The sequence below is a fragment of the Magnolia sinica genome, chromosome 2 (assembly GCF_029962835.1).
Source record: "Magnolia sinica isolate HGM2019 chromosome 2, MsV1, whole genome shotgun sequence".
Taxonomy (NCBI): domain Eukaryota; kingdom Viridiplantae; phylum Streptophyta; class Magnoliopsida; order Magnoliales; family Magnoliaceae; genus Magnolia; species Magnolia sinica.
Genome location: NC_080574.1, coordinates 1,238,974 through 1,265,157, shown reverse-complemented (window position 1 = coordinate 1,265,157; position 26,184 = coordinate 1,238,974). Strand labels below are relative to the sequence as shown.

Here is a 26,184-nt window from a genome sequence, read left to right as displayed (position 1 = left end):
TATGTGGGCCCACATTAATAAGGGATCATCCATCATATGAGGCCTACCTTTTATGTGGACCATTCACTGTGTGAGCTCACCTTCAATGTGGACAGTCCACCATGTGGGTCCTCCTATGATATGGATAGTAAGAGAGATCCTAACAGTAAATTTAGCACTTCAAGCTTCCAACAGTAAATTTTTTAAACTGATTTTTCAGTTTATTAAACCGCACGTAAGTACAGTGGACCCTGGCAAACTGTGTTTGTGTAAGTATCTAGACGCGACTTCAGTGCATCCTTAACTATGGTGCCTACCTTAATGTTTTTTTTAATTATATCCATGCTCTACATCGATATCCCTGCATTAATTTATAGCATGAACTCAAAACCGTAAGCAAATCCAAATATCAAGTGGACCACAACATATTGGAAACAATGATGATAGTGTGTCATTAAAAACTTCTTGGGAGCCACTGAAATGTTTATTTTCCCATCCAACCTATTGGTAAGGTCACAAAGACCTGTATGAAAGGACCACACAAATATCAGCTTGATCCAACCGTTGATAAGTTTTTAATGGTCAATCGCCACTGTTTCCTGTAGTGTGATTCACCTGAGATTTGGATTCATTGCATTTTTGAGCCTAATACCCTAAAATGATCAGGAAAAATGGATGGACGGTGTGGTTATAAGACAAATACATTTCGATGGGCCCACAGTTAGGGATCCACCAACCTTGGTGGATAGGGGGAAACACCGAAGCTACGTCCTACGTAATCCCACTCACGCTGTAATCCTACATAAACACCTTTGAGTAAATCCCACTCCCGCTGGCATTCTACGCAACCTGCTCAGTCGAGGAAAGAATAGATACCTTCAATATAAAAACAAATACACCACACGCCCTCTGATCTAAAAACAAAAGACACCACACTTGTAACCGTAGGAATGGAAATCCACTCATCCACCCGATCTCCTTCAACAGACCATAATGACATCAGACCAAATGTAACAGACCATGTTGAGATCAAACCAAATGGTTTACATTTTAACGAGCCACCTCCCATCATGGAGTCACAGCGAGGAACCACCTTCCTTAGGGCTGTGCTCAATGGCATCAATGCCTTATCAGGTCTCTCTCTCAAGATTTTTTTTTTTTTTTAATTAATTTTTTTTAAAAAAGTTTTTAAGTGAGGTCATAGTGACAATGTTTTTTCCTTATTTTTTTTATTTTTAAGTTATAGTTGTTGAAATTTTGTTTAAGGTCCATGTTGTTCAATATGTGGACCCTGCTTTTAACATGCACTTGCTTAGTGTTCAACAGGTGGACCTTGCTCTTAACATGCACTTGCTTAGGAGTTGAGCAAGTCTGGACATTGTGGGCATTGATCTTATACGTTTATTGTGTTGAAATGTGTATGCGTGTTTTTCTAAATAAATGACATGTATGGTCCATGCAATTAGTGGTTCTAAATATGAAATAGATGGGGACCAAACCTTAAAGTGGAAAAGAGATTTACTAGTAGAGTCGGGATCTTCTACTTGCCACAAGTAGGAATTTTCCGGCTGTTGCAATGAGATAATTAGTCTATGTCATCATTGCCATTGTGCATCGCTACATTAAATGCAGGCAGTAACGATGTGGCACAATCATACTGCAACAACAAAAAAAATCCCAGCTTGTAGCAAGCACTGGATTAGGATTCAATATGTAATGTAAGGTTCTTCGTTAAAATACATTGGATCCCATGGATGGACCAACGACTAACCAAAATCTTTTAAGAAAGGGTGGAGAGAGAAAGGGTCTCAAGTAAACTTCCATCAGGAAAAGGAAAGGTATTGCTCCCTCTTTAAAGCCTCTGATTTTACTACCCTCTTTGCATGGGACGCAGTTTGCCTCCTCACTATGCCTCCATGTACTGGTCGGTACTATATATGCTCCACTATTATATATGTATTTTATTCACACTGTTCATCCATTTGTATAGATCATTTTAGGGGTTTATTATCTACCATTATATATGTATTTTATTCACTGTCCATCCATTCGTATAGATCATTTAATAATAAAATTTAGGTTGATCAAAATCTCTCAGGTGAACCATACGACAGGACACAGTGGTGATTGAACACCCACCATAAAAAACTTCTTGGGGCTATAAAAGTTTTAGATCAAGAAGATATTGTGTTTCCCCTTCATTCAAGTCTCTGTGACCTAATTAACAGGTTAGATGGCAAATAAATCTTATAGTAAGTCCTATGAAGTTTTCAATAGTGAATGTTTAATTACCACTATTTTATTGCAGCATGGTCTACCTAAGATCCAGGTCTGGTTTTGCGCGCATGCCCGAAAATGATAATTTAAAATGGACAGAGAGCATAGATAAAACACAATATATCATCGTAGAGGCTACATAAAACCGTCCAGCAGCGATCTAGCTACTTACCATGTCAGTACCCAATCTATTTGGGCCCATCATGATGTATCTGTCACATCCACACCATCCATCTATTTTATGAGATCATTTTAAGCATGAGCTAAATATTGAGTCAGATCCAAACCTCAAATGGACTACTGCCCATGCCATTTATTGTTGAAATTAACCTTCCCAGGGCCCACCATTATGTTTATTTGTTATCCAACCGGTAGGGTCACACAGACATATATGAAGGGAAAACACAAACATCAGCTTGATCCAAAACTTCCAAGGACACCATGAAACTTTCAATGATAGGTGTTTAATACCCAGGGCTTTCTATAGTGTGGTCCACTATAATGTATATGATGTACACACCCACCATCCATATTAAAAGATCATTTTAAGGCATGATCAAAAAAATGTTGTAGTTTTAAATCTCAGATGAACCATAGTGCAGGAAACAGCGATGATTGACCATTAAAAACTTCTTGTGAGCCACAAAAGCTTTGGATCAGGATGATATTTCTATGGCCTTCTTCAATCCAGGCATTTGTGACCTTATCAACAGGTTCGATGGCAAATAAACATTCCAGTGGAATTTATGAATTTTTTAATGGTGGAGATTCAATCACTACTGTTTCCTGTGCTGTGGTCTACCTGAGAATCAACTTCAATTTTGGTATCCTAACTTAAAATGACCTTTCAAAATGGTTTGGACGGTGTGGATTTAAGGCACATACATCACTGTGAACCTTAGAGCCAGGGGTCTCACCCACTACATAAAACAGCTGTGATTAAATGCCCACCATTAAAAATTTATGAGGGTCTGAAAAGTTTTAGATCAAGCTGATCTACGTGTCTTCCTATTGTATGGTACCTTAAAATTTTCTCATTCTTGGGGGCCGCAGATTGGATACTGACAACGTTAGTAGCCAAATTGCTACAGAAGTGACGTCACCAAACTCTGTGGACCCCATCCTGATGCATGTGTTGTATCCATACATTGCAAACATTTTTAGAGATGGTTTTATGGCATTGAAAAAGAATGAGATAGATCTAAATATCAAGTGGACCCACCACAGAAAACCGTGTGGGAGCAGTCACACCAACCGTTGAAACATTTATAGGTCCCATCGTGATGTATTTTTGAGATCCAACCTATTCATAGGTTAACATAGAGATATATGAAGTGAAAACTAAAATATCAGTTTGATTGGAAACTACTATGGCCCATAAGAAGTTTTGAACAGTGGATATCGCTGTCCCCACTATTTTCTATGGTGGGGTCCACTTGAACTTTAGATCTAACTCATTCTCTTTGTAATGCCATAAAATGATTTATAAAAATGTTTGGAACATGGATACAACACATGCATCATGGTGGGGTCCATAGAGCTACTTCAGTAGCGATTCGGCTACTGATCTTGTCCGTATCGAATCCGCGGCGGATTCTTGGTATATGCACTGCAATGACTTTGGGGCCTACAGCACAGACCAGTACCGAGACCTCGGTAGTGGAGGGTCACTGCCAAGTTCGAGTACCTCAACGACTGTCATACCTTATGATGAGCGGTCACAACCACCTCACTACTATATCCATGTATTCACCTAAATCCAGACCGTTAAAATTGTATGACCCATTGTGGACGGTGCATATAATGAAACTTTCACTGATCAAAAGGTCCTAACCTGGTTCTCTAAGGGATGGAGCAAAATAAAATGATTGGCATTCTCATTTAAGTCAAATCCACCCGTCTACCAGTTTCGACAGATCATTTTAAGACGTGGCCCAAAATATAAGCAGATCCAAAAACTCAAGTGTTCCATACGTACCCAGGAAACAGAGGGTATTGAACGTCGACAATTAAAACAGTCACAGGTCCATGATATTTATGAGAAATCCAGTGCGTTCATCAGTTTCTCTTGATCATTTCAGGGCATGAGCCTGGAAAATAAGGTAGATGTAAAACTTAAGTGGGCCGCCTGACGAGGAAAGGTGGAGACGGAACGACCACCATTATAAAAAACTCAAGCCCACTGTGATGTTTCTTTAAAATCCACCTCGTCCACCAGTTTTGCTAGGAATTTTTTGTGCGAGAGTCCAATAATGAGTCAGGTGGGCCACATGGCAGGAAATGGCGGGTATTAATGCCCACCACCCATGGGGCAGTTACAGGCCCACAGAAGTTTTGGACCATACTACTATTTTTGTGTTTTTCAATTCATCCCAGTGGAAATGACCTTATAACCAGCCTGGATGGAATACAAACAGCCTGATTGTCGAAGGTTCAACTATAACCATTTCCTACCATTTGGCCCACTTGAGTTTTAGATCTCCCTTTAATAAGAGCTGGCAAAGTGGATGGATAGGGTGGATTTATCAAAAACATCACAGTGAACAAATATAACCCCAGAATAATGGACATTAGTAAGTTGAATTTGGATTTTGGAACCATTTATTATTTCTCATTTTAGCCATCCATTAGATTGATGGATTTGAGTTTTTGCTTATATACATATTGATTATTGTGGAAGTAATACAAACTGATGTTTGGTTAAACTAATATGTTTTTAGGTATTGGAATAATCTCAATTCCGTATGCACTATCAGAGGGAGGATGGATGAGTTTCATACTTCTCATACTAGTAGCAACGATATTTTGTCATACAGCAATACTATTGAAAAGGTGCATGGATGCTGACCCAGAAATCAAAACTTACACGGACATTGGTGAGCGTGCACTCGGTCCTAAGGGAAAAGTTGCAGTAGCCATCTTCACGAATTTTGAATTGTATTTTGCGTGTGCTGTTTTCTTGATACTTGAAGGTGATAACTTAGCAAAGTTGTTTCCAAAGATGGATTTCAAAATCAAGGGATTGAAAATTGGAGGGAGCCGAGGGTTTGTTATACTATCTTCCCTTATAATTATACCTACCACATGGTTAAGGAGCTTAAGCCTACTAGCTTACATCTCTACTTGGGGAGTATTGACTACTCTCATTGTCGTGGCTTCTATTTTTTGGGTTGGTGCATTTGATGGTGTCGGATTTCATGCAAGAGGGACCTTATGTAATTTCCATGGATTTCCTACTGCTATGAGTTTATTCATCTTCAGTTACAGTTGCCATCCTGTTTTCCCCACCATGTACACTGGTATGAAAGACAAAAGACAATTCTCTAAAGTAAGTGAAAACAAAAGTACCTTCTCAGTTTCGACTTTCCATTTTATATGGTTGATTTATAGATTTATAGATGATGGTGTTTTTTTATGGTTTAAAATAAAATTTTAATTTATAACACACACACACACACACATTAAACTGAAAGAACTTTATTCAAGAGAAGCAAAGATGTACAATCCTTCGGGCCGGCCCCAACAAAAAGATCCAGGACACGCCATCGTGTGGAATCCTAGACAAAGCTATACAAAAGGTTGCCGGAAAAATGATAAAGAGGGAGAGCAGGGGGGGCTGAAGGCATAAAAGGGCCTGCGGTCCAGCAAAACTGCCCGCCAGATTTGCCAGCATCTTGGACCGAGCCCATAAGCGCTGCGAAAGACCGGCATCGGAGCCTGCAGACAAACCAACAGGAAATGGCTGCAGCAACAGGCCCAATTCGACAGAGGGATGAGAAACTGGCAGAGTGACCAGAGGAGATCGCTAGAGCAGGAGGAAGCCGTTGGTGAGAGGGGCCACCAGGACAGAGGCCCATAACCTTTCTTGATTTTGCAGAGGCGGATCTGCCCTACTCCTGCTCTATCTAAAACCAAAGATCCCTTAATGTGCCTGGGAAGATCAAGACGATTGAGGAAGAATCTATCCGGGGTGCCATCGCTAGCGATGTTGGCATGACCATCCGCTACAGAATTCCCTCCCAGTAGGTGTGGCTGAATTTGAGGTTGAGGGGATGCTTGAGTTGAAGGATGGCTTCAAGGATATACCAAAGTTTCCATCCACAGGGTGTAGAATGGTTTGATACTGCTTCAAAGAGAACTCGGGAGTCTGTTTCCACAATGATTGAAGAGAGACCCAAGTCCCTGCATAATTTGAGGCCATCGATCATCGCATGGGCTTCAGCTAGCATATTCCAGATCTGACCATAGGAGTGGTGATAAGCAAAGATAAGTTTATTGGAATGATCTCTGCATACACCTCTGCCACCACTGGCCCCTAGGTTTCCACATTCAATTTCTTCCAGCTCTCAGGTGGTTTTAACCAGTGAATGATAGAGACTTTCCTTGCTGGCGAGTGGGAGGTCGACGCTATCGTTGGGAGACCTTGCAGAATAATCTTTGACCACAATATATATATATATATATATATATATATATATATATATATATATATATATATATATATATATATATATATATATATATATATATATATATTGATGTGCTTTTTAGGTACTTAATATTGAGATTACTTCATAAATTTGTCATGATGTTTCAAAGACTGGCCTATGAAGTCCATGTGGTGTGTGTGTGTGTGTGAGAGAGAGAGAGAGAGAGAGAGAGAGAGAGAGAGTTTATAAAGTCAGAAAACTCAATTCAATTTGATTTGATATTTAATGATTAAACTGGGAGATTTAATTAAACTATAATAATATACATTTAAAATACTATGAATAAATAATTTGTAATTTTTAACATAAATAACCACATGGTCCGCTGATAATTATGACACGGAAGTTATATGGTATGATGTTCTTCCTGTCATGCTTGAGTAACTTGAATTTTATATGTAAGGTTTTATATAAGTGATCAATCAAGTAATTGGTGTTATTTTTCTAGATGTTTTTTTATAGCTTCGCTAACCTATTTTCTTATGTTGTCTTGTATTCTAGATGATTATCCTCTGCTTTTTTCTTTGTACCATCATTTACGGAACAATGGGGATTATAGGCTACCTAATGTATGGACATGCTGCGGAGTCTCAAATCACATTAAATCTCCCAACAGATAAGATAGGCTCAAAGATTGCAACATACATCACATTGATCACCCCTTTTGCTAAATACGCTCTGATAATGACACCAGTAGCAATGGCCATTGAAAACAAGCTCCATATCAGCGACGACAGAACCATTAGCATCTTCGTGAGGACTTTTTTGGCGATAAGCAATGTTATTGTGGCCTTGACAGTACCCTTCTTTGGATACCTTGTGGCTCTTATTGGGTCATTTGTAAGCAGCGTGGTAGCGATGATATTTCCATGTATATGTTACCTTAAGATTTGCAAATCTTATTACATGGCTTCTTGTTATCGTCAACTTGAGGCTGTGATGATTCTGGGAATTTTAGTAATTGGGGTTTTAATTGCAACAGTAGGCACTTACACTGCTCTAAGGCAAATTATACGACATTGGTAAGCAGTGTTCTTCTTTTTCTCTTTCATATGTAATTTCTCCTTCCCATGTATTCGATTGCAATATTAAAGGTGACAATTCTATATTATAAAGTCGAATCATATAATCCTCGTGCAAGGATGTGTACCGTAGAAATTTTCAAGCGGCTACATTATAGAGTTTGTGTTGTTATGATTTTTTATTTTTTTTGGTGGTATTACTGTAGATAAAGAAGGAGAGAGGGTTTAAAAGATCTTGTTGGAGATTTTTAACAAATATACATCATTCTGGTAAATAAATGATCAATTCTAATTAGATTTGTCCTGATCAACTTTAACATCCCTCTCAAACTTACGGTGGTTCGAGGGAATAATATGAGTTTGAAAGGCATACATATTTATTCAGCATAAAGGAAAAGAGAAAAAAAATTCATGGCAATGTGATGATTGGATTTTAGAAATGCAATGCAATAATAGATTTTGAAAATCCAATTTTAATTCATTAATTAGGATCCTCATTTAAATATGGTCATGTTCCTTACAAACTAGAAAATTCTAATTAATTAATCCATACCTGATGCGGAATCGTTGATGATATGCCCCTTAACCATGGAGTTTCTCTAAGATACATTCAAGGTGAAGATGATGGAGAGCTATATAGAAGCTAGATATGACCTTTGAGTTGTCCTAAAATGAATCACCATACACAGGTGTGGAATTGTAGACCTATAAGGGCTTGGGCGTGGCCCACCTCATCTCTTTCTCACTTTTTCTTTCTTTTTCTCCATTTTCCCTACAATAAGGACATCCACCACCAAAAAGAGAGCATAGACATCTAAGACTCTCTCTTTCTTAAGATAAAATCTTAAAATAAAAAATGAGTTAACATAGCAATTCTTTGGTGACAACTACAACAATCTCACGATTGTCTAGATTTCTCGTGCCTGTCTCACGACCATTCAAAATTGAAAGATTGTCAGCACCATGGCTATTTCACCATCAGGAATAGCCGTTGATATTTCGTTTTGCCTTCTTTATTTTATTTATCAATTGTACTTCATTTATATTTAAGATCAATAAAATTGAAAAATAATCTTCTTCTTCTTCTTATTTATTTACTAATGTATGACCGAATTCGAATTCGGATCATTCATTTGAATTGGATAGCAAAACCATGCCACTTGAATTTAAAGGTTTTTGTGTATAAATTTAAGGCAGAGTGTCTAATCAACCTTTTTATTTTATTTTAACTTTTACTTTTTTTTTTTTTTGGATTGAAACGAGGTATCTTAACCCAGTCTACCAGTTGAGCTAGGGATCTGGGTGTAGTTTTGATTCAAAATTGAACAAGGGTTGATGTAACTGATGGATGGAGGATTTCATACACGATGCGCCAATAACCGACAAATCGGAACCATTCCAAGTGATTTCTCTTATTGTGGCTTTAAAATGGATGGTAAAAATTTATGAAAGCGTTTAACTGTTTCAGTTAAGAGGACAGGTGATAGAAAGGGATAGTTGATATTGTCCAATTAGTTTCTGAACCATGGACCATCTTAGACATAATCAACTAGGCAGAAGGTCCTCATACGCCGTCTATCTTTCCACGTGGACGGTGAAAGGTGGACCTATGGGAGTGCTCTATCTTATCATTTTACTCACAGGAAATACGACTGGTTCGAACTAGGTCCGGATCAGTCCAGGGCATACCAGATTCGTATCAGGTCAGGCATGCTGGACTCAATACTGAGCCGGGTCGAGTTCGGGTCAGGCATATTTCAAAAGATCGAGTCGGGTCAGCCCTAACTCGGTCCGAGTCGACTCGATGCCCAGCTCTACTTTCCATGTGGACGGTGAAAGGTGGACCTATGGGAGTGCTCTATCATATCATTTGACTCACAGGAAATACGAGAAGAAAACGAGTTAGCAGGGTCTCTAGTCACGGACGCAGATTAGCTACTGACATGTTGAGCAGTGAGACAACTGAAGTGACGTCACCAACTTGTTTGGGACTCACCATGCTGTATGTGTTGTATCCACACCATCCATCCATTCGGAGAGATCATTTTAGGGCTTGAGACAAAGAATGAGTTAGATCCAAATCTGCAGCTGACCCACCAGTGGGAAGAGTGACGCCCACCGTTGAAACCTTCCTAAGGTCCACTATGATGTTTGTCTAAGATCCAACGTATTCATAAGTTAAGACAAACATTAAAAACGGGAAAACACAAATATCAGCTTGATCGAAAACTTTTGTGGCCTTAGAAAATTTTAATGGTGGGCGTCACTCTCTCCACTGTTTTCCACGGTGGGACAACTCGAGCTTTGGATCTGAGTTTTTCTTTGGCTCAGGTCCTATATTTATATCTCCAAATGTATGGACGGTGTTAATACAACACACACATCATAGTGGGTCCCACAGAACTTGGTGACGTCACCTCAGTAGCGAGTCTCGCTACTCAAACCTGTCAGTAGCTAATCCGCGTCCTCTAGTCACCTGTTTGGGTCGTTGGAGGCCTCAAGATTTTAACGATATTTTCATGGCTACTCGAGACAGACCCCAAGATTTTCATGATATTTTCATTGCTACTTGAGAGAGAGATATGACAATCTCGACTCTCCCTCCCAATCCCATGTCTCCCCAGATCCCAATAACAAACGACCCAAACAGGCACCCAATCCCCAAACAGAGAAAGCCCCCATACTACCCTGCCTCCATCTCTCTCCTCTCCAAATGCAAATCCCTCAAACAGCTCCAGCAAATCCACGCCACCATAATAAAATCACAGCTCCATAAAGATACCCCCACCCTCACAAAGCTCATCCACTTCTGCTCTCTCAACCCCTCCACAACCATGGACTACGCCCGACACCTGTTCGACCAAATTCCCCAACCAGACGTCGTCCTCTTCAACTCCTTGGCCCGTGGCTACTCTCGCACCCATACCCCAATTCGCGCAGTGTCGCTCTTCGCCAATATGCTCAGTTCAGGCATCTTCCCTGATGATTACACCTTCCCATCCCTCCTCAAAGCATGCGCCACTGCCAAAGCCTTAGAAGAAGGAAAACAAATACATTGCCTGGCTGCAAAGCTTGGATTGCACCGTAACATCTATGTCCATCCTACGCTTGTGAACATGTACGCTGAGTGTGGCGATGTGCAGGCCGCACGCCAGCTCTTTGATCAGATGGACCAACCTTGTGTAGTTTCCTACAATGCCATGATCATGGCGTACGCAAGGAGTTCTTTGCCCAATGAAGCATTAGCTTTGTTTCGAGAATTGCAAGCGAGCGATCTAAAGCCGACTGACGTCACGATGCTCAGTGTTCTGTCATCGTGTGCATTGCTTGGAGCACTGGAGCTGGGGAAATGGATGCATGAGTACATAAAGAAACACGGGTTCGATGTGTATGTGAAGGTAAACACAGCCTTGATCGACATGTATTCTAAATGCGGGAGCTTGGAAGATGCGGTATGTGTGTTTGAGAAGATGGGTTGTAGAGATACACAGGCATGGTCTGCTATGATTGTTGCTTATGCGATTCATGGACATGGAAACAGAGCCATCTCTTTGTTTGAAGAGATGAAATGGGCGGGAATTAGGCCAGATGAAATTACATTTCTAGGCGTCTTGTATGCTTGTAGTCACACAGGATTGGTGGATGAGGGCCGCCAATACTTCAATAGCATGAGAAACCATTATGGGATTAATCCAGGAATTAAGCATTATGGGTGCATTGTAGATTTGCTAAGCCGAGCCGGGCTCCTAGATGAGGCTTGTAAGTTCATTGAGAGCTTGCCAATCAAGCCCACACCTATACTCTGGAGGACCTTGTTGTCCGCATGTGGGGTTCATGGCAATTTGGAGCTAGGGAAACATGTGATTGATCGGATCTTTGAACTAGAAGATTCGCACGGCGGCGATTATGTGATCTTATCAAATATGTGCGCGGCTAATGGTAGATGGAAAGACGTAGATTATATAAGGAGGCTAATGAAAGACAGGGGAGTGGTCAAGGTGCCGGGGTGTAGTTCAATTGAGGTGAGCAATGTGGTCCATGAATTCTTTTCTGGGGATGGAACCCATCCCCAATCAGTCGAGCTGCATCGGATGCTCGATGAGTTAGTGAAACAATTGAAGCTGGTAGGCTATGTGCCTGACACTTCTCTGGTGTTTCATCCGGATATGACAGAGGAGGTGAAAGAGGTTAGCCTCCGGTATCACAGTGAGAAGCTCGCGATTGCATTTGGGCTTATAAACTCTCCACCAGGGACAACCATTCGGGTGGTGAAAAACCTTCGGGTTTGTGGGGATTGCCATTCTGCGGCGAAGCTTATATCGATGATCTTCAATAGGCAGATAATACTCAGAGATCTCCATCGCTTCCATCATTTCAAAGATGGGTCATGTTCATGTGGGGAATTTTGGTGATTAAAACATATGGAAATGTGTACTATAATAGTTATGTGATTGAATTCATGCTGCCTATGTGTACTGTAATAGTTGTGTACTATAAATCATTTTGGGTATTCTAATTTGTTCTTTGTGGAGAAATGAAAAAATAATGAAAGACTAAGGTTGTTGTTTTGAAAGAAAAATGTTTTGTCCATGCTTCTTGGTAACCATAATAGGTATATGCAGTGTTTTAAATATCGACGATATCCCACGATATATATCCCATGATATATCTTGTATCCCACCTGTGCGATACGAAACACACTGACAGTGTTGATATATCCCACCTATTCGATCTGGTGAGCATTTTCAATTTTTGATCCATGTTTTTACTGTAAATCACATTAAACCAATGTTAAATGGTTACAAATCTATGATTCTTCATGTTTTCCATGAAAAATCATTGGAACTTTGATTTCGAGATTTGGGGGAGATGGGCTTAGTTGTGGAAAATTGAGAAAAATCTAAATTTCTCAATTTGTCGTAAATCAGTTGCAATCTTTGTATCCAAACACAAAATTAAACATGTATGTAACCTCATCTAGTGATTCTTCTTTTGCTTTTGAATGTATTGCTTGGGTTTCCAATTCCATACATGGCTTCTTGCTTTTATAAATTATATGAATAGACTTTGAATATACTTGCATAAGTTCAGTTGGAAAGCGCATATATTACGAGCCCATACAAAGGAACCCCTATTATGTGCACTTTTGTTTTTTTGGTAATGTTTTGATTTTTATGTGCATTGATGTCTTTTTCAATTATCCCTGAAGTTTCAATGAAAAATTCAACCAATTTTCCAATGTTCCCATGTTTCCCAACATCAACGATAAATTATGCGATACAATCGATATATCCCATGCGATAACCAATATGTATCCATATCCTAAGGGTCCGATACATTACGTGATAACGATATTTAAAACATTGGGTATATGTAGGGGGATTAAAAGGTTGAGAGAACTGTCTTGCAGTATTGCGGTTTTGTTTCCAATCATTGTAAGAGAGGACTTGTAAAATAACACATTTTGAATAAGAAATCTTGTTGGGTTTTTTAGGATCTAGGATATAAGTAATTTGGCAGGAGTCTGTGTCTGCTAATATAAATTCATAATATTTCTGCATTTTTGTCCCTATAGTAGCGGGCCTGTGCCATTCTGGTAGAAAGTGCCATTGTAAAGTCTGGAAGATATCCTGATTTTGGTATGCTTAGTCAAGGGGTAAGACGAGAAGAATATCTGATTTGTAAATGTATTGTGGATTGAGATTAAAAATATTCTGAGGTTGTTCTGGTGTAGAAGAAGAGGATTCTACTATGTTATTTTTTGTTCCTGTTTGAGCAAAAGTCTTGGGTCTTTTTTTTTTTTTTTTTTTTTTTTGTGCTAGTGAGGTTAAGAGGTCAAACTGGTTCTGTAATTCTATGGACTGATATGGAGGAAGAAAAAGCCTGAATTTAGGCGTTAATCCAGATGTGGATCCTAAAAGAATTCTATTTAGACTAGCTGGTTTAGGGTAACTAGACTAGGCGAAATGGCATAATCTTGTTTTGAAGTTGGTTTTGGCCTTTCAGCCATTCTTTTTTTGAAGAAATTCTCTGGAAAGAAAATCGGAAAGAGAATTAGATTCTCCTTTTATAAATTCTATTTTAAAATCAAAACTTGATAAAATAGTTTGCCATCTGGCAAAAAGTTGTTTACGAACTAAATTTTTAACATCCTTTTCTAAAATATATTTGGCACTTTTGCAATCTATTCGTAATAAGAATTCTTAATTGAAAATATCACTTTGAAATTTGGTAATGCATAAAACTATAGAAAGCATTTTTTTTTTTTTTTTTTAATCTTACTATAATTCTTTTGAGCTTGATTCCATACTCCTAAAGTTTATCTAACTATTTGTTCTTGATTATTTTCTGGTGATTTTTGTTTGAGTATGCCTCCGTAGCCAATATCAGAGGTGTCTGTCTCAACTATTTTATAGTGTAGAGTGTGCTAAATTTAGTAAAGGTAATTTTTTAATTCCTAATTTAGTTTGTTTTACTATATTAGTATTTTCTTGTGCATAGGGAGAAAAATTCTTTTTTAATCTATCATATAAAGGTTTACATATTTTATGTAAATTCTGGTAAAAATCTCCTGTGTAGTTTAAACTATCTAAAAATCTTCATAATTGTTTATTGTCTTTTATCTCGTTTGGAAATCTATTAGAAAATTCTAAGCTCATTTCTATAGGAATTATAGTTTTATTATATATATATATATATATATATATATATATATATATATTGTGTCCTAAAAATCTGATTTTTGTCTGAAATAATTTTATTTTTGTTGCAGAAACAACTAGTCTATTATTTTTTTATTATTTGGAGGAATATTTTAAGATATTTCCAGTGTTGGTCTATATTTTCTGAGAATACGAAGACATCATCTATATATACTATTGTATAGTGAGTATAGGGATTAAATATCTCATTCATGATATTCTTGAATTTTGAAGGTGCATTTTTTAATCCGAAAGGTATAACATTCCATTTAAATTATCCAAATGGAACATTAAATGCAGTCTTGTATCTATCTTCTTTAGCTATTTGTATTTGCCAAAATCCTGATTTCATGTCAAAATTTGAAAATATAGAAGCATTAACTAGTCTATTTATTAAGTCTTTTTTATTTGGTATAGGATATTTAATCCATTGTAAATATTTGTTTAGTGGCTTATAATTTATAACTAATCTAAGTAGTCTTTCAATTTCAGAATGTCTATTAACATAAAAAGCTGAGTAACTCCATGGTGCTTTAGAGGGTCTAATTAAAATTTTAACAAGTACTACACCAAAATTTTAAATTTGGAATGGCCTTTTTTTGGTTTAGGTACGGATTTTAGCTGTACCAAATTTGGTACAAGTTTAAACCGTTTCAAATACAAAAACAACCCTAAAATGAAGGCATCGGTACCATCTATCTCTCTCCCTTTCTCTCTTGCTCGCTCTCCCATGTTCTCTCTCCCTCTCTCTCTCTCTCTCTCTCTCTCTCTCTCTCTCTCTCCATCCCTCTCTCACTCTCCCGCGCTCACACTTCCTCTCCCTCTCTTGCAAATCCCAGCCCTCCTCCCAATCAAACTCTCTGACGATCATCCGCCCCTGCCGCAACTCAGATTTGGTCCGACCACAGTCTCAGCCCTTCACCTCTTCTCCACCTCCCTTCTCTGATCAGGTATTTCGATTCGTATTTCCATTTTTTGTTGTCATTTATCAAATGAAGATTTAGGGTTTCTTGTGAAGAAGCATGAGCTTACAAAAGCTCTTGTAATGACAAGCTCGATAAGGTGCTGAATCCATGGCGACCATACATTTCTCTAGCTCTGTAACAAGCAGGAGCTTGCAATCGTTTGATGGGCTTCGGCCATTAACGGTTAGGATTTCTTCAATTCAACCTTGTAATGTGGTTGTCAACCAGAGGAGTTTCCGAGGACTCACCGTCACGGCTGCCACCATCGTCACTCCAAAGTACACTTCAATTGATGCATGTAAAATGTGGGATGATGATCGATGCCCACCAGTTGTTCGATGAAATGCTTGAAAGGAACTCAGTTTCTTGGAACACCATTATAGGAGGGATGGTTTGAGTTATTTCATCTGATTTATGTCATTTTCTTTCGTTCCTTGAACTCATACTATAGCTTGGAGTCTGTAAAAGTGGGTCCCATGGTTTGGTGATGCAGACCAGTGATTTGATGGAGTTCTCTATGCATAGACTAAGGAAATCCTGATGAATTGTATGTTTGGTGGGGCACATTGTTCAAGTAGTCAATCTGGTGGGTGCAAGAGTCACCCAATTTGGAAGATCTTTAACTTTGGCCTCTTCCATAATTGAATGTGGACATTGCTGCATTTTCTTGTTCTTAACCATCTATTTGCACACCATGAATTGAGAGGTTAAGATTGTACTGTTGAGGAGATCTTCCACCGTAGCATGGCAGATTAATGGTGAAGTTCATCAGATCAGCAGCCTGTTTCACCAAAACATGGGCCTTTAATGGATATCCGATGACTCTACACATGTTAGGACTTGGGACCTTGTAATTCTTCATTACATAACAAAACTCCCTACACCTTTTACTGTTCTCTGAAATGCATCAGAAAAGCTTTAACACCTTGTAGAACTGATAGTATCTCACTTCTACTTTAGAATCCTGAATACATAACTGGCAAGAATACACAACTTTCACTTCACCTAGTTGATCTTTCAAGAGTCAATGTACCTCCCGCTGGTCCGTCTTGGATTTCCAATCGAAAAATGATCACATAAGTTTAGAAAGCTTTCTATTCTTAACTATCATGTTGCAACTTATCCAGTTCTTGAATCATCCGCATTCATGAAGCAAAGCTTTTTAAGAATTTAAAGTACTTTGTACTTTGTACACATGGTTTTGGGACAACATGATAAATGGAACCCATCTGAAGATGGCTAGCATTTCCCTGCTTTTTTTCCCCTGATCAGAATTCATGATAACAATAAAGAGGGGATAGTCCCATTTTGCTCTAAACCATGAAAAAAAATTCAGCTGAGTTGGTTGTTATGTTGTTGGAAGTGCTGGCACGAAACAGAAGGCACATCTTTTGTTGGAATTACAACCTTATTAGCATTGAGGCATATTCCCTTTATGACACAGATAAAATTTCAATGATATGTTTCAAGTTGATCTTTTGAAGAACGAGCTAGGCTTTGATGAAGCTTTCAATTACAAAGAGGAGCTAGACTTGGATGCAACCTTGAAAATGTCAGTTTTTGAAATTCATATGCAATATGGTTCTAAAATCTTACCTTTTCTGTTTTGGAAATATCACATTTTGCAAAATCTTGTATGGAAATCTTGAATATGACTTGAGACTATCCATGCATTCTTCGTATTGCTTTTGTTCATGCTACATGTATATTAGGGGAAATTTATTGGGCCTTTGCTGATGTGGAATGACTAGCAATTTATTGGAATGAATTATTTATCTTATGCTTCAATTGACGAACTCAAGAATAGAATCGAGGTTGGCTAGATTGATCTCAAAGTATGGTCCCTGGGCAATGCCAACATCTTTGATGTGCACAATTATTTTGGGTCCTTAGACTTGTTTGCTCTACATATGACTTGGATTGCTACAATAGCTTTGGCATAAGTTGGATCTTATTCTGAATTGTTGAAATAGCGTGTTCTTCTTTCTACAGAGTTTATCTTGGTAAAATCACCGCATCATTGTGCATTTGTATTATCTCTCCATCCTTTCCATGCACACAAATACTGGGTCCTTGCTACTGTTAGCTTTACTCACTGCAGATTTTTTTAAAGAATATTGGTACTTGGGAATTATACATGTAAAAAGAGTGATTCAGTGACATGTTTTACTATTGTTCGATTTTCTCTTGTATATATATATATATATAGAAATTAGGGTTTGGAGATGCTTTCTTGAGAAATTCAAGTTTTTTCTATCTTTCTTTCTTCTTATGAGGTGAGAATCTGGAAATTCGGTCTCATCTTTGTAAAAGTGGATTAGGTTTGTTTTGGATTTTTGGGTTTTTAATTCCAATTGCTTAATCCAATGCAATCATTCCATTTATTTATTTATTTATTATTATTATTATTATTTTTTTTCACGATGATTGATTTCCTTTATTTGGTTGGGCGTTAAAAAGGGTACTGATGACCTACAACTGGTTGTAGTTTACCTAACCATATAATCCACTTTTGCAAGCATTTTGTGCCAGGGTCCAGCATGGTATGTGCACCATGGAACTTTCAGATGGACATTTGTGTAATATATCTTCTTCAAATGACCAAATGCATGCAGTCTTCTGTTCTTCTTACCTTTGTGGTTAAAACCTATATTTTTGTGGTTTTTAGATGAGGTTTTATGTTCTTGCCATGGAAGGTGTTAACTGTTAGTTGCCCCTTCTTTGTATTAGGAAGTCCTTCCATCTTGGTTCTGATGCAGGACATGAAAATTAAATATGATATTGAAGATCTCAGGCTTTAGATTATACTAATTCAGAAACAATCACATAAAATTCCACATCCCACACAAAAGTTCAAACATTCAAGCAAGGGGAATCTGTGCGGGTCCAGGCCTACACAAGCTAGGGCTGGATCAGTAAAATTATGGACCAATTGATACTCAAAGGGAAGTAAAAATCATCTACACATGCACAACAATCAGTCCCTAATACAAAGGATTCACCAATTTCAATTCAGAGAACCGTAGGGTAAGAAAATGGGCATAAAATTGGAGATTTGAGTAATTTAGGGTTAGGTTTAGGGATTTTGGGTGAAAGCGGATTCAAAGAGAAGAGAGACGAATCAGAGAAGTACCGCATGCTTGGACAACAAAAATGGCCCAGACACACGTGCGTGTGATCCCGGCTGCACGTGTGTGGGGCCCACTATTCAGAAAAAGGCTACCTTGGCCTTGGTTGGCTAGGGATGGACTCCAAAACTCCCAAATCTCAGCTCGATCTGATGCACGGTTTGTGCGTGGTGCTCCGCCGAAGTTTCAGTCATCCTATAGGGCCAGATTTTGGAAATCTACTGTAGAGAAAAAAAAACAGCTGCAATAGAAGATGGATTTGAAGCATAGATGATTGTAGGAGAATAGAAATATGGATAGAAGAAGGTGGGAAATATGGATGATAGAAGACCGGTGGATCGGGATAGATGTGGCTTCGCACCACGGTAGTTAACCCTTCGATGAAGGGAGGGCTTCGCACCCAATTAGGTTTCACAACTTAGAGAGTAGGAAAACGCAGAATTTTTATTAATCTTCAATGAATCAAAAGAGCTACAAGGGATGCCTATTTATAGGAAAACCCTATACCCTAAAATTCGCTCCATGTGCGCAACCTATTACTTGGCCATGAAGTAAACCAAAATAAAAACTAATCAAAGAAATCTAAAGCTTTCATGATGTTCTAAATAACATAAATAAGAATGTCGGGCCCATTGTTTTGAATCAAAACTTCGTCTCCTAACTAGGAGGCCCTCCTTGGACGTCGTTAGTGATTCATATCGACGGTGGGGTCCTCCTTCAGGCGTACGTGTGTAAGGGGCGGCGCGCGCGCGCGTGTGCGTGTGATGTCCCCATCAGGTTCCCTCCCGATTTATAAAGATCATCATAAATGCATCTTTTTGTGCTTTGAAAACATTTATTGTGAGAAACCTAATTTTGATGATTTTTCATTTTTAATGGAAAATTTATTTTTATTTCATAATTGGCATAAAATGGAAATCAATGGCTGTTCTACGCTAACATACCCACGTCTTTTCTTCTAGGTGGGTTGATGAGGTTATTCCTGATGCACCACGGGTTATCACACAGGAATTCATCGACAAGCACAAAATAGATTATGTGGCACTGTCACACGACTCTCTTCCGTAAGATTTATCTATATAAATGCATTAAACTCATCTGTATTGATAGTTCTAACAAATTATAACAGTCAAGATAATCTTGTTTCTGCTTACCTTTTGCATCGTTAAGTCCTCTTTGGGGGTGCCAGTCTCAATTGTCTCTGATTTTTTATCTGAAAGGATTTGAAATGTGAAAAAAGTAGACATTTTCTCTATCCCAATTCCAAAGTGTTCCCTCTTGAACTGGGCAAACATAAAAGGGCACTGTTTTTTAATGACTTTCATTGACTCCAATCAAATTGAAAGAGGAAAAACATAATAAGGTGCTATTTCTCAATGAGTTTCTTTATGGTCATATAGTGATTGTGGAGGTTGAATATCAGCTGTTAGTTTCGTATGTTAATATTTTAAGTCTATGTTTGGTTCTGCTGGATTCGAGTTTCAATAAGTTGTTCGGTAGAGAGATAAAAATGACCAAATTGTAGTACCTATTCACCTTCTCTCTTAAAATTCTTATTGAGGCTCTAGGCTCCAAACTGCAGCCACGTTTGTTTCGAGTAGGAGTTGGGGAAATCTTAACTGCAATTCAAGGGCTAGTTTCTCATTATGATTGCCAAGTAAGTCTTCATTTGGGTCATTGCCTCTCTATTCAACCAGCTATTTCGTTCAATTCAATTGTGCATCCATACACAGCCTAGATTATGCTTTTACTCGGCTTTCTAGACATCTGTGTTCTGGACTCTTGATTTTAATTTTAAATTTTTTTTTTAAAACTGATTGTGTACAAGAACTTTCTTGTTTGGATTGTGTGTATGGATGCTATCGAATTTGGTTGCAATTAAAAGTATACTAAAGTGGAAATAAGCAAAAGTACATGGCAATCATATTCAAGGACTTGGCTTCCAGTTTCAACTATGCCACTTTCAAGTCAGATTGGAAAGGAATATGGTTCCAGTTTGAGGCTTACTTCTTCATTACGATCAATAGGGAACAACATAGCTTAATTGTACATACAAACATGGGCTCTTTTTTTTCTTCTTCTTAAATCTTATTTTCATAAATTCTGTACTTCAATTTTTAAAGACAGTTGGAAACATATTCTGATGTCTTTAGTGTTTGTGGTTGATAGAAATTAAATGTAAAAGTTGATTTTTGTTTTTCGTTATTTGTTTTCCTTTAAGATTTATGTTTCCATGGAGGGTGTGGAGCAAGAGAAGGTGGAAACTGTTTTCAGGCCAATGTCTGTTGATATTAAATTCCATGATGTTCAAGGGAAGAATTACTGTTGTGCCATACTGAAGTTGAACAAGGAGATTGTGCCTGAGCAATGCAAGGTGGTTGTTAATCCCAACCGAGTCATTGTCACAGTCTAAAGCTTCAAAAGGTAATTGGCTTGATTTGCACTTCAAAGATGATAAGGTAAATGCCAATTTTTCATTTCCTCTTTCTTATTGTAATTACTATGAACTAGAATTAGGAGAAGTCAGCCCCTGTTTTTAACAGTCATGCCCCGAAAATGGAGCCCCAATTCCATCACATGATTGTGTGTTGTGTTCACAAGCATGTCATAAATTCCACATATTCACGGGGCTGAACAATTTGCTGAACGGGCCACACACACATTACAGTGGGGTCATGGATGTGCAGTACACAAGGCAGGGCCTACTGTCCAATCTGGACAGCCCTCACAATGGGCGGGGTACACTGTCAAGAATGGGAACTGTTCTTATCTCTGGGTCTGAAAAGTGCCCTGATCTGGAAACTAATGCTGTAGCTTTTCCTTGGGAATCATGACAAGAGAGATGAAATTCTACCAAATATTGCAGTTGCTGCCTGTTCAAAGAAAAAACTAATGATCTCTTGTTTAATTGTCTTGTAATTTTAACAAATATTATGGTAAGATTTAAATGTGTGTTAAATTGATTTTAGTCATTCCTTTCTTGATATGATAGTTTTATTGGAATAATAAACTATGCGATGATGATTTCCATGAGAATTATTGAAACACGGAATCCAATTTTGAGTTCTCGTTTGGATAGCAAGCGGAAATCTCATGTTCCTCTCACAATATTTACCTAGTTTCTTGCGTCAAGAATCCAAAATATGGAAAAATTTAATGATTATTTGGTGGAATCCACCCTTTTCTTTGCTATCTAAACAACACAAATCGTAACATCAAAGGAGAACCTTTCCCCTTTTTCAAAGAGTAGTTCTTGTAACTGGGGGCGTTGGGATAGAAAAAACTGCTACAGCTGCTCACAGGGGTGGTTATCAGGAATCAACTCTGTATATGCACCGTTCATTTGGTGGGCACCACCATGTGTTGTGAGCAAAAATCAAAACAGTCCTGTCATCAGCTGGGGGAACATACATGTTAAGGGTGTGGACTGTTGGACATTTTTTTTCCTTAACCATCTTATACATGAACTCAGCCAAGGACATGTCCAGCCTGATTTTTGGGCTGTGCATATGCGCAATTGGCACCAGATCAATGGCCCTGCATCAAACATATGCCACACTAGCACATGTACAAGAAATACGGATTGGATCAGATGAACGACAGATCTGGCCTGATTTTTTTGCCATAATGCATATGCAGAAGCACCACCAGATCAACAGTCAGGAGATTGCGAAGAGTAGTATTCAGATGGCTTCCTGCACTTTTCTCCAATAACATGGTGGTGAAACTGTCTTGATCACGTTGATATGGTGGGCCACAATGTGGATGATGAGACAACTCTTTGACTATCCAATTGCTGTGAGTTTTACTTTGTTGAGTGTAGACCACTGCTGTTGACTCTTCCTTTGCAATGCTACTACTTGTGGGAGGGTTCCTGAAGTCCAATCCTATTCTCTTTGGGATATGGCTAGGAGTATATATATCCATCTTCTCCTACATGTATTGGCCATCTGATTACTGGATCAGACTGACTTCTGGGCCTGGGCATGTTCATGGTGGCACCCACCCAATGAGTGGTACAGATCTCACATACCTGTTCATGGTGGCCTGGGTGTGTGCTGCAAATTGCCTTCTGATCAGATGATCCTACCCATATGATTGAGGTCCATCAAATGGATGGCTTAAAATCACAAATTTTATTTCAACAGGCAAGATTAAATGCCTAGAATCAGTTCATGTACCATCTGTGATGGGGGCCAAGAGCTGGATTGATTTCTTAGCATTATGCTCATCCTTTTTCTTCTACTACTAATGTCCTCAGTGCAATAGTTTCTGGCCCCAGGTGGACAGGAAAATCCTGATCAAAGAAAACTTCCAAGCAAGATAACCAAAAATGCCGAGATCAAGGTGAGAAATGCAACTCATTTGGCCTCTGGATCTTGTGTTCTAAAGTTCTATGTAGATTTCATTATTTTCACTCCTGTTTTTCCCAAGACGAGATTATTTGATGACATCCTTGACATAATTCAACAATAGTTTTAAAAAAAATTACTTTCAAAAGGATTGGTACTACCAAACATTGAGACCTCGTGTTGTGGTTTACTTAAATTTCTAGCCTGTTGTTGTGACTGTTCAGTCAGTTGGAATCGTCATCACTGGCCATGGTCCAATATTACTCTGATTGAACGACCATAATAGTGATGCATTTTTTGCATGTCTGCTTAATTAGATATTAAGATACAGTTTTGGTCCTGCTTGAATGCCCACTTAAAAATGAGTTCCTCTCATTTTAGCTAGCAGTTATTATGTATCAGAGATTTGGGCGAGGACTAAAAATAATCTTGATAATCCATAATTCATATAAACTATAATCTCTAATATATAACTGCTGTTACCTAAAAAATGAGAAGAGAACATTTTTTAAAGTCGCAACATGACCGTAGTATATCTTATCCATATAATAGTTGATCACTACAGTAAATAAAGTTCCTAACCTGAAGGAATTGCTTAACATGATTCAAATGAGCAGGGGCAAAAATGGTTTTTAATCTTCTCACAAGTCCGAACATGAATGATTCCTGCCTTTTCCCTACAATTCTTGTTGTATTTTTTTTTTCCTTGTAATTGTCTATTTCTAGGCTACTATACAACAGTAGGGCCTACAATTAATGCTCTGGACAACAGAAGCATGGCCCTTATTTGTGCATATTGGTGCATCAGGAGTCAGGACACTATCCCTGTTGTTGTTCACTTCTGATGCATGAGCACTTCAAATGCCTGCCAAACATGATCTGTGGAAATGTTTGACATTTCTACCTCCTATAATTTTGTTTTTATTTGAATGCTGATATTTCTGTTTCCATTTCTATATTGCTTATAATAACTAGATCTTTTTTTTTTTTCTTATTTGGGATGCTATTTTCAAGGTTGAAGATGTTGTGTTCGCAATGGGTTACCATCGACGCCCAAATTCGGTTCGACAATCCACCTCAGGTTGGTTTGTCATTTGCAAATGGCATGTGTTTGTTGATTGAAACGGTCTCTTGTACGATTCTAGTATGCTTTTCAAGAGATTAGACAAAGAAATTAGTGTTGTCCTTGTTTTGTATTCACATTTTGTATGAGTTGAGTCATTGATTTAATACATTATGAATGAAGTCTACATTTGTTTCTTTCACAAACAAATTGACTGAATTTTTAGTAGATTTAAATTCATAACATCACTGGTATAGTTTGGATTCATGCTGACTTTTCTTAGATGTTAAAACTTCAATTTAGATATTGAACTGGCAGCTGCCGTCATAAATCCAGGTCTTGCTGGCATTGATTTCTATGACTACCCTGATTGGTTTTGCATACAACCATTTTCATTTTGGGATTTGAGGTAGTATAAATGGGGTTTATGCAAATCAGCATTGGTGGTGTGCAAAATCAATTTTTCGTAGACTCATTTTTGTTTCCATGTTTTAAATATGGGCCACATTCTCTTGCAGAACTTCATTTTTAGCATTGTAGTGGCTACCTTCCTGATTCATTGATGGTAAGCTTCAAGAAACACAGTTGCAGAACTTCATTGAATATAGACTAATGGTTTTTTTTTTTCCTTAATTGTATAGGTGGATTGATCCTCTTGAGGCCTGAAGCCCGCTCCAGTTTGCGGCAGCTGCGGCATTTCTTAATAAATTATACAAAGACTATCTTGGTATTATTAGGAGTTGTGGAGGGAGTTGTGATTCTCAGTCATTTTCCATGAAGTATCGTTTGTTGACAATGGGTTTGAAGCTCATCTTGTTGTGTGCATGATATCCAATCTGTCCATTACATTGTCCACCACATTTTCTTCTTATGTACCAAAACTCAGGCTCATTCAAGACTTAGAATTCAACTACATTAATCATTTTGGTGGATTAATCTAAACCGTCTAAAATTTATTTCTTGATTTGACTTTCACTACACCAAAATTGTAATTTTGGGACGGTTACATTTTTGGTTTAGGAACGGGTTTAAACCATTCCAAATTTGGAATGGCTCTACCACTACCTTTTTTTTTTTAAATTATTTTTTTCTTTCTCACTTCTCTTGTGGCCCACTTGACTTTTGGATCCACCTCATGTTTCGTCTCATGTATTAAAATGATCCCTAAAAAAAATAAATAGTGTAGATTTCTCACAAACATCACGGTGGGCCCCACCTAACATCCCAAAGTTGATCTGGATTTTTGAACGAAGCCTTTCAAGAATGGAAGGGGATTGGCTTGTGTACAACACGCACGAAGCAATATAGCTGGTATATCGACGTCAGCCAGTTTTGTGGGTTCTATCATGAGGTATGTGTTATATCCAAACTGTCCATCACCTTGGCGATCTCGTCTTAAGGCTTAAGCTGAAAAATAAGACAGATCTAAATATTAACTGGACCACACTGCAAAATGCAACGGGGGATTGAAAGTCTACCATTGAAATCCTTTTGGAGGTCACAAAAATTTTCAATCAATATGATATTTGTTTTTCATCTTCATCCAGGTCTTTGTGACCTTATGAACAGATTGGATGGAAAATAAACGTTACGGTGGGCCCTATGAATGTTTTGACAGTGAAAAGAATTATTCTCACTGCTATTTGCGGTGTGGTCCAATTGAGCTTTGTATATATTCATTTTTTGGCTCATATTCTAAAATGATCTCGAAAAATGGATGAACGGTGCGGATATGATAAATACATCATTGAGCCCATGTAACTTTGATCTCCTTTGAGAGGTTGGTACAACTCGGCGTTGGAGGAGCGTCAGCTCTCGTTTTCACACAAGACGTACCAGCCAATCCGCTTCCTTTATGAAGTTCTGCGCAAGATGCTGGGTGGGGCCCACCAAGATGTTGTTGGGAATTCCACCCGTCCTTACGTTTTGTGAGCTCATTTTAGGACTTGAGACAAAAAATGAGGTGTATCCAATACTCAAGTGGGCCACACAAGAGGGAGTAGTGGGCATTCAGTGAGCACCGTTGAAGCATTACCATGGCCATAAAAATTTTTGTATGAGGATATATTTTTGTTGTTTTCACTTCATCCGGGATGACCTTATAAACGGTTTGGATAGCATATAAACATCAAGGTGGAGCCCAGGAAGGAATCAAGACAGGTAATTCTCATTTTCAAAGATGGGTTATGTTCATGTGGGGAGTTTCG

At 38.3% G+C, this 26,184-nt stretch overlaps 2 protein-coding genes and 1 long non-coding RNA gene across 8 annotated transcripts; all 3 read left to right on the top strand.

Annotated features, from left to right (window-relative positions):
• Positions 1-837: 837 nt before the first annotated feature.
• On the top strand, positions 838-7,469 carry LOC131225775 (amino acid transporter AVT1I-like). The gene is made up of 3 exons (XM_058221372.1): positions 838-1,113; positions 4,977-5,600; positions 7,248-7,469. Exons 1-3 carry the CDS (start codon positions 930-932, stop codon positions 7,364-7,366), a joined length of 927 nt encoding a protein of 308 aa, XP_058077355.1. The 5' UTR covers positions 838-929; the 3' UTR covers positions 7,367-7,469.
• Positions 7,470-10,204: 2,735 nt separating this feature from the next.
• LOC131231329 (pentatricopeptide repeat-containing protein At2g02980, chloroplastic-like) lies at positions 10,205-12,758 on the top strand. The gene has a single exon (XM_058227499.1). It carries the CDS (start codon positions 10,351-10,353, stop codon positions 12,178-12,180), a length of 1,830 nt encoding a protein of 609 aa, XP_058083482.1. The 5' UTR covers positions 10,205-10,350; the 3' UTR covers positions 12,181-12,758.
• A 2,508-nt stretch (positions 12,759-15,266) lies between these two features.
• On the top strand, positions 15,267-24,858 carry LOC131231315 (uncharacterized). Of its 6 annotated transcripts, XR_009164293.1 has the most exons (7): positions 15,445-16,986; positions 19,525-19,626; positions 20,784-21,021; positions 22,202-22,909; positions 23,929-23,995; positions 24,496-24,542; positions 24,619-24,858. It is a non-coding gene; the product is annotated as an uncharacterized LOC131231315 (long non-coding RNA). The 6 variants fall into 6 exon arrangements; XR_009164289.1 differs by lacking the exon at positions 24,619-24,858 and adding an exon at positions 15,267-15,419 and having other exon boundaries at positions 15,581-16,986; positions 23,929-24,602; XR_009164290.1 differs by having other exon boundaries at positions 15,443-16,986; positions 23,929-24,542.
• The last annotated feature ends 1,326 nt before the right edge of the window (positions 24,859-26,184 follow it).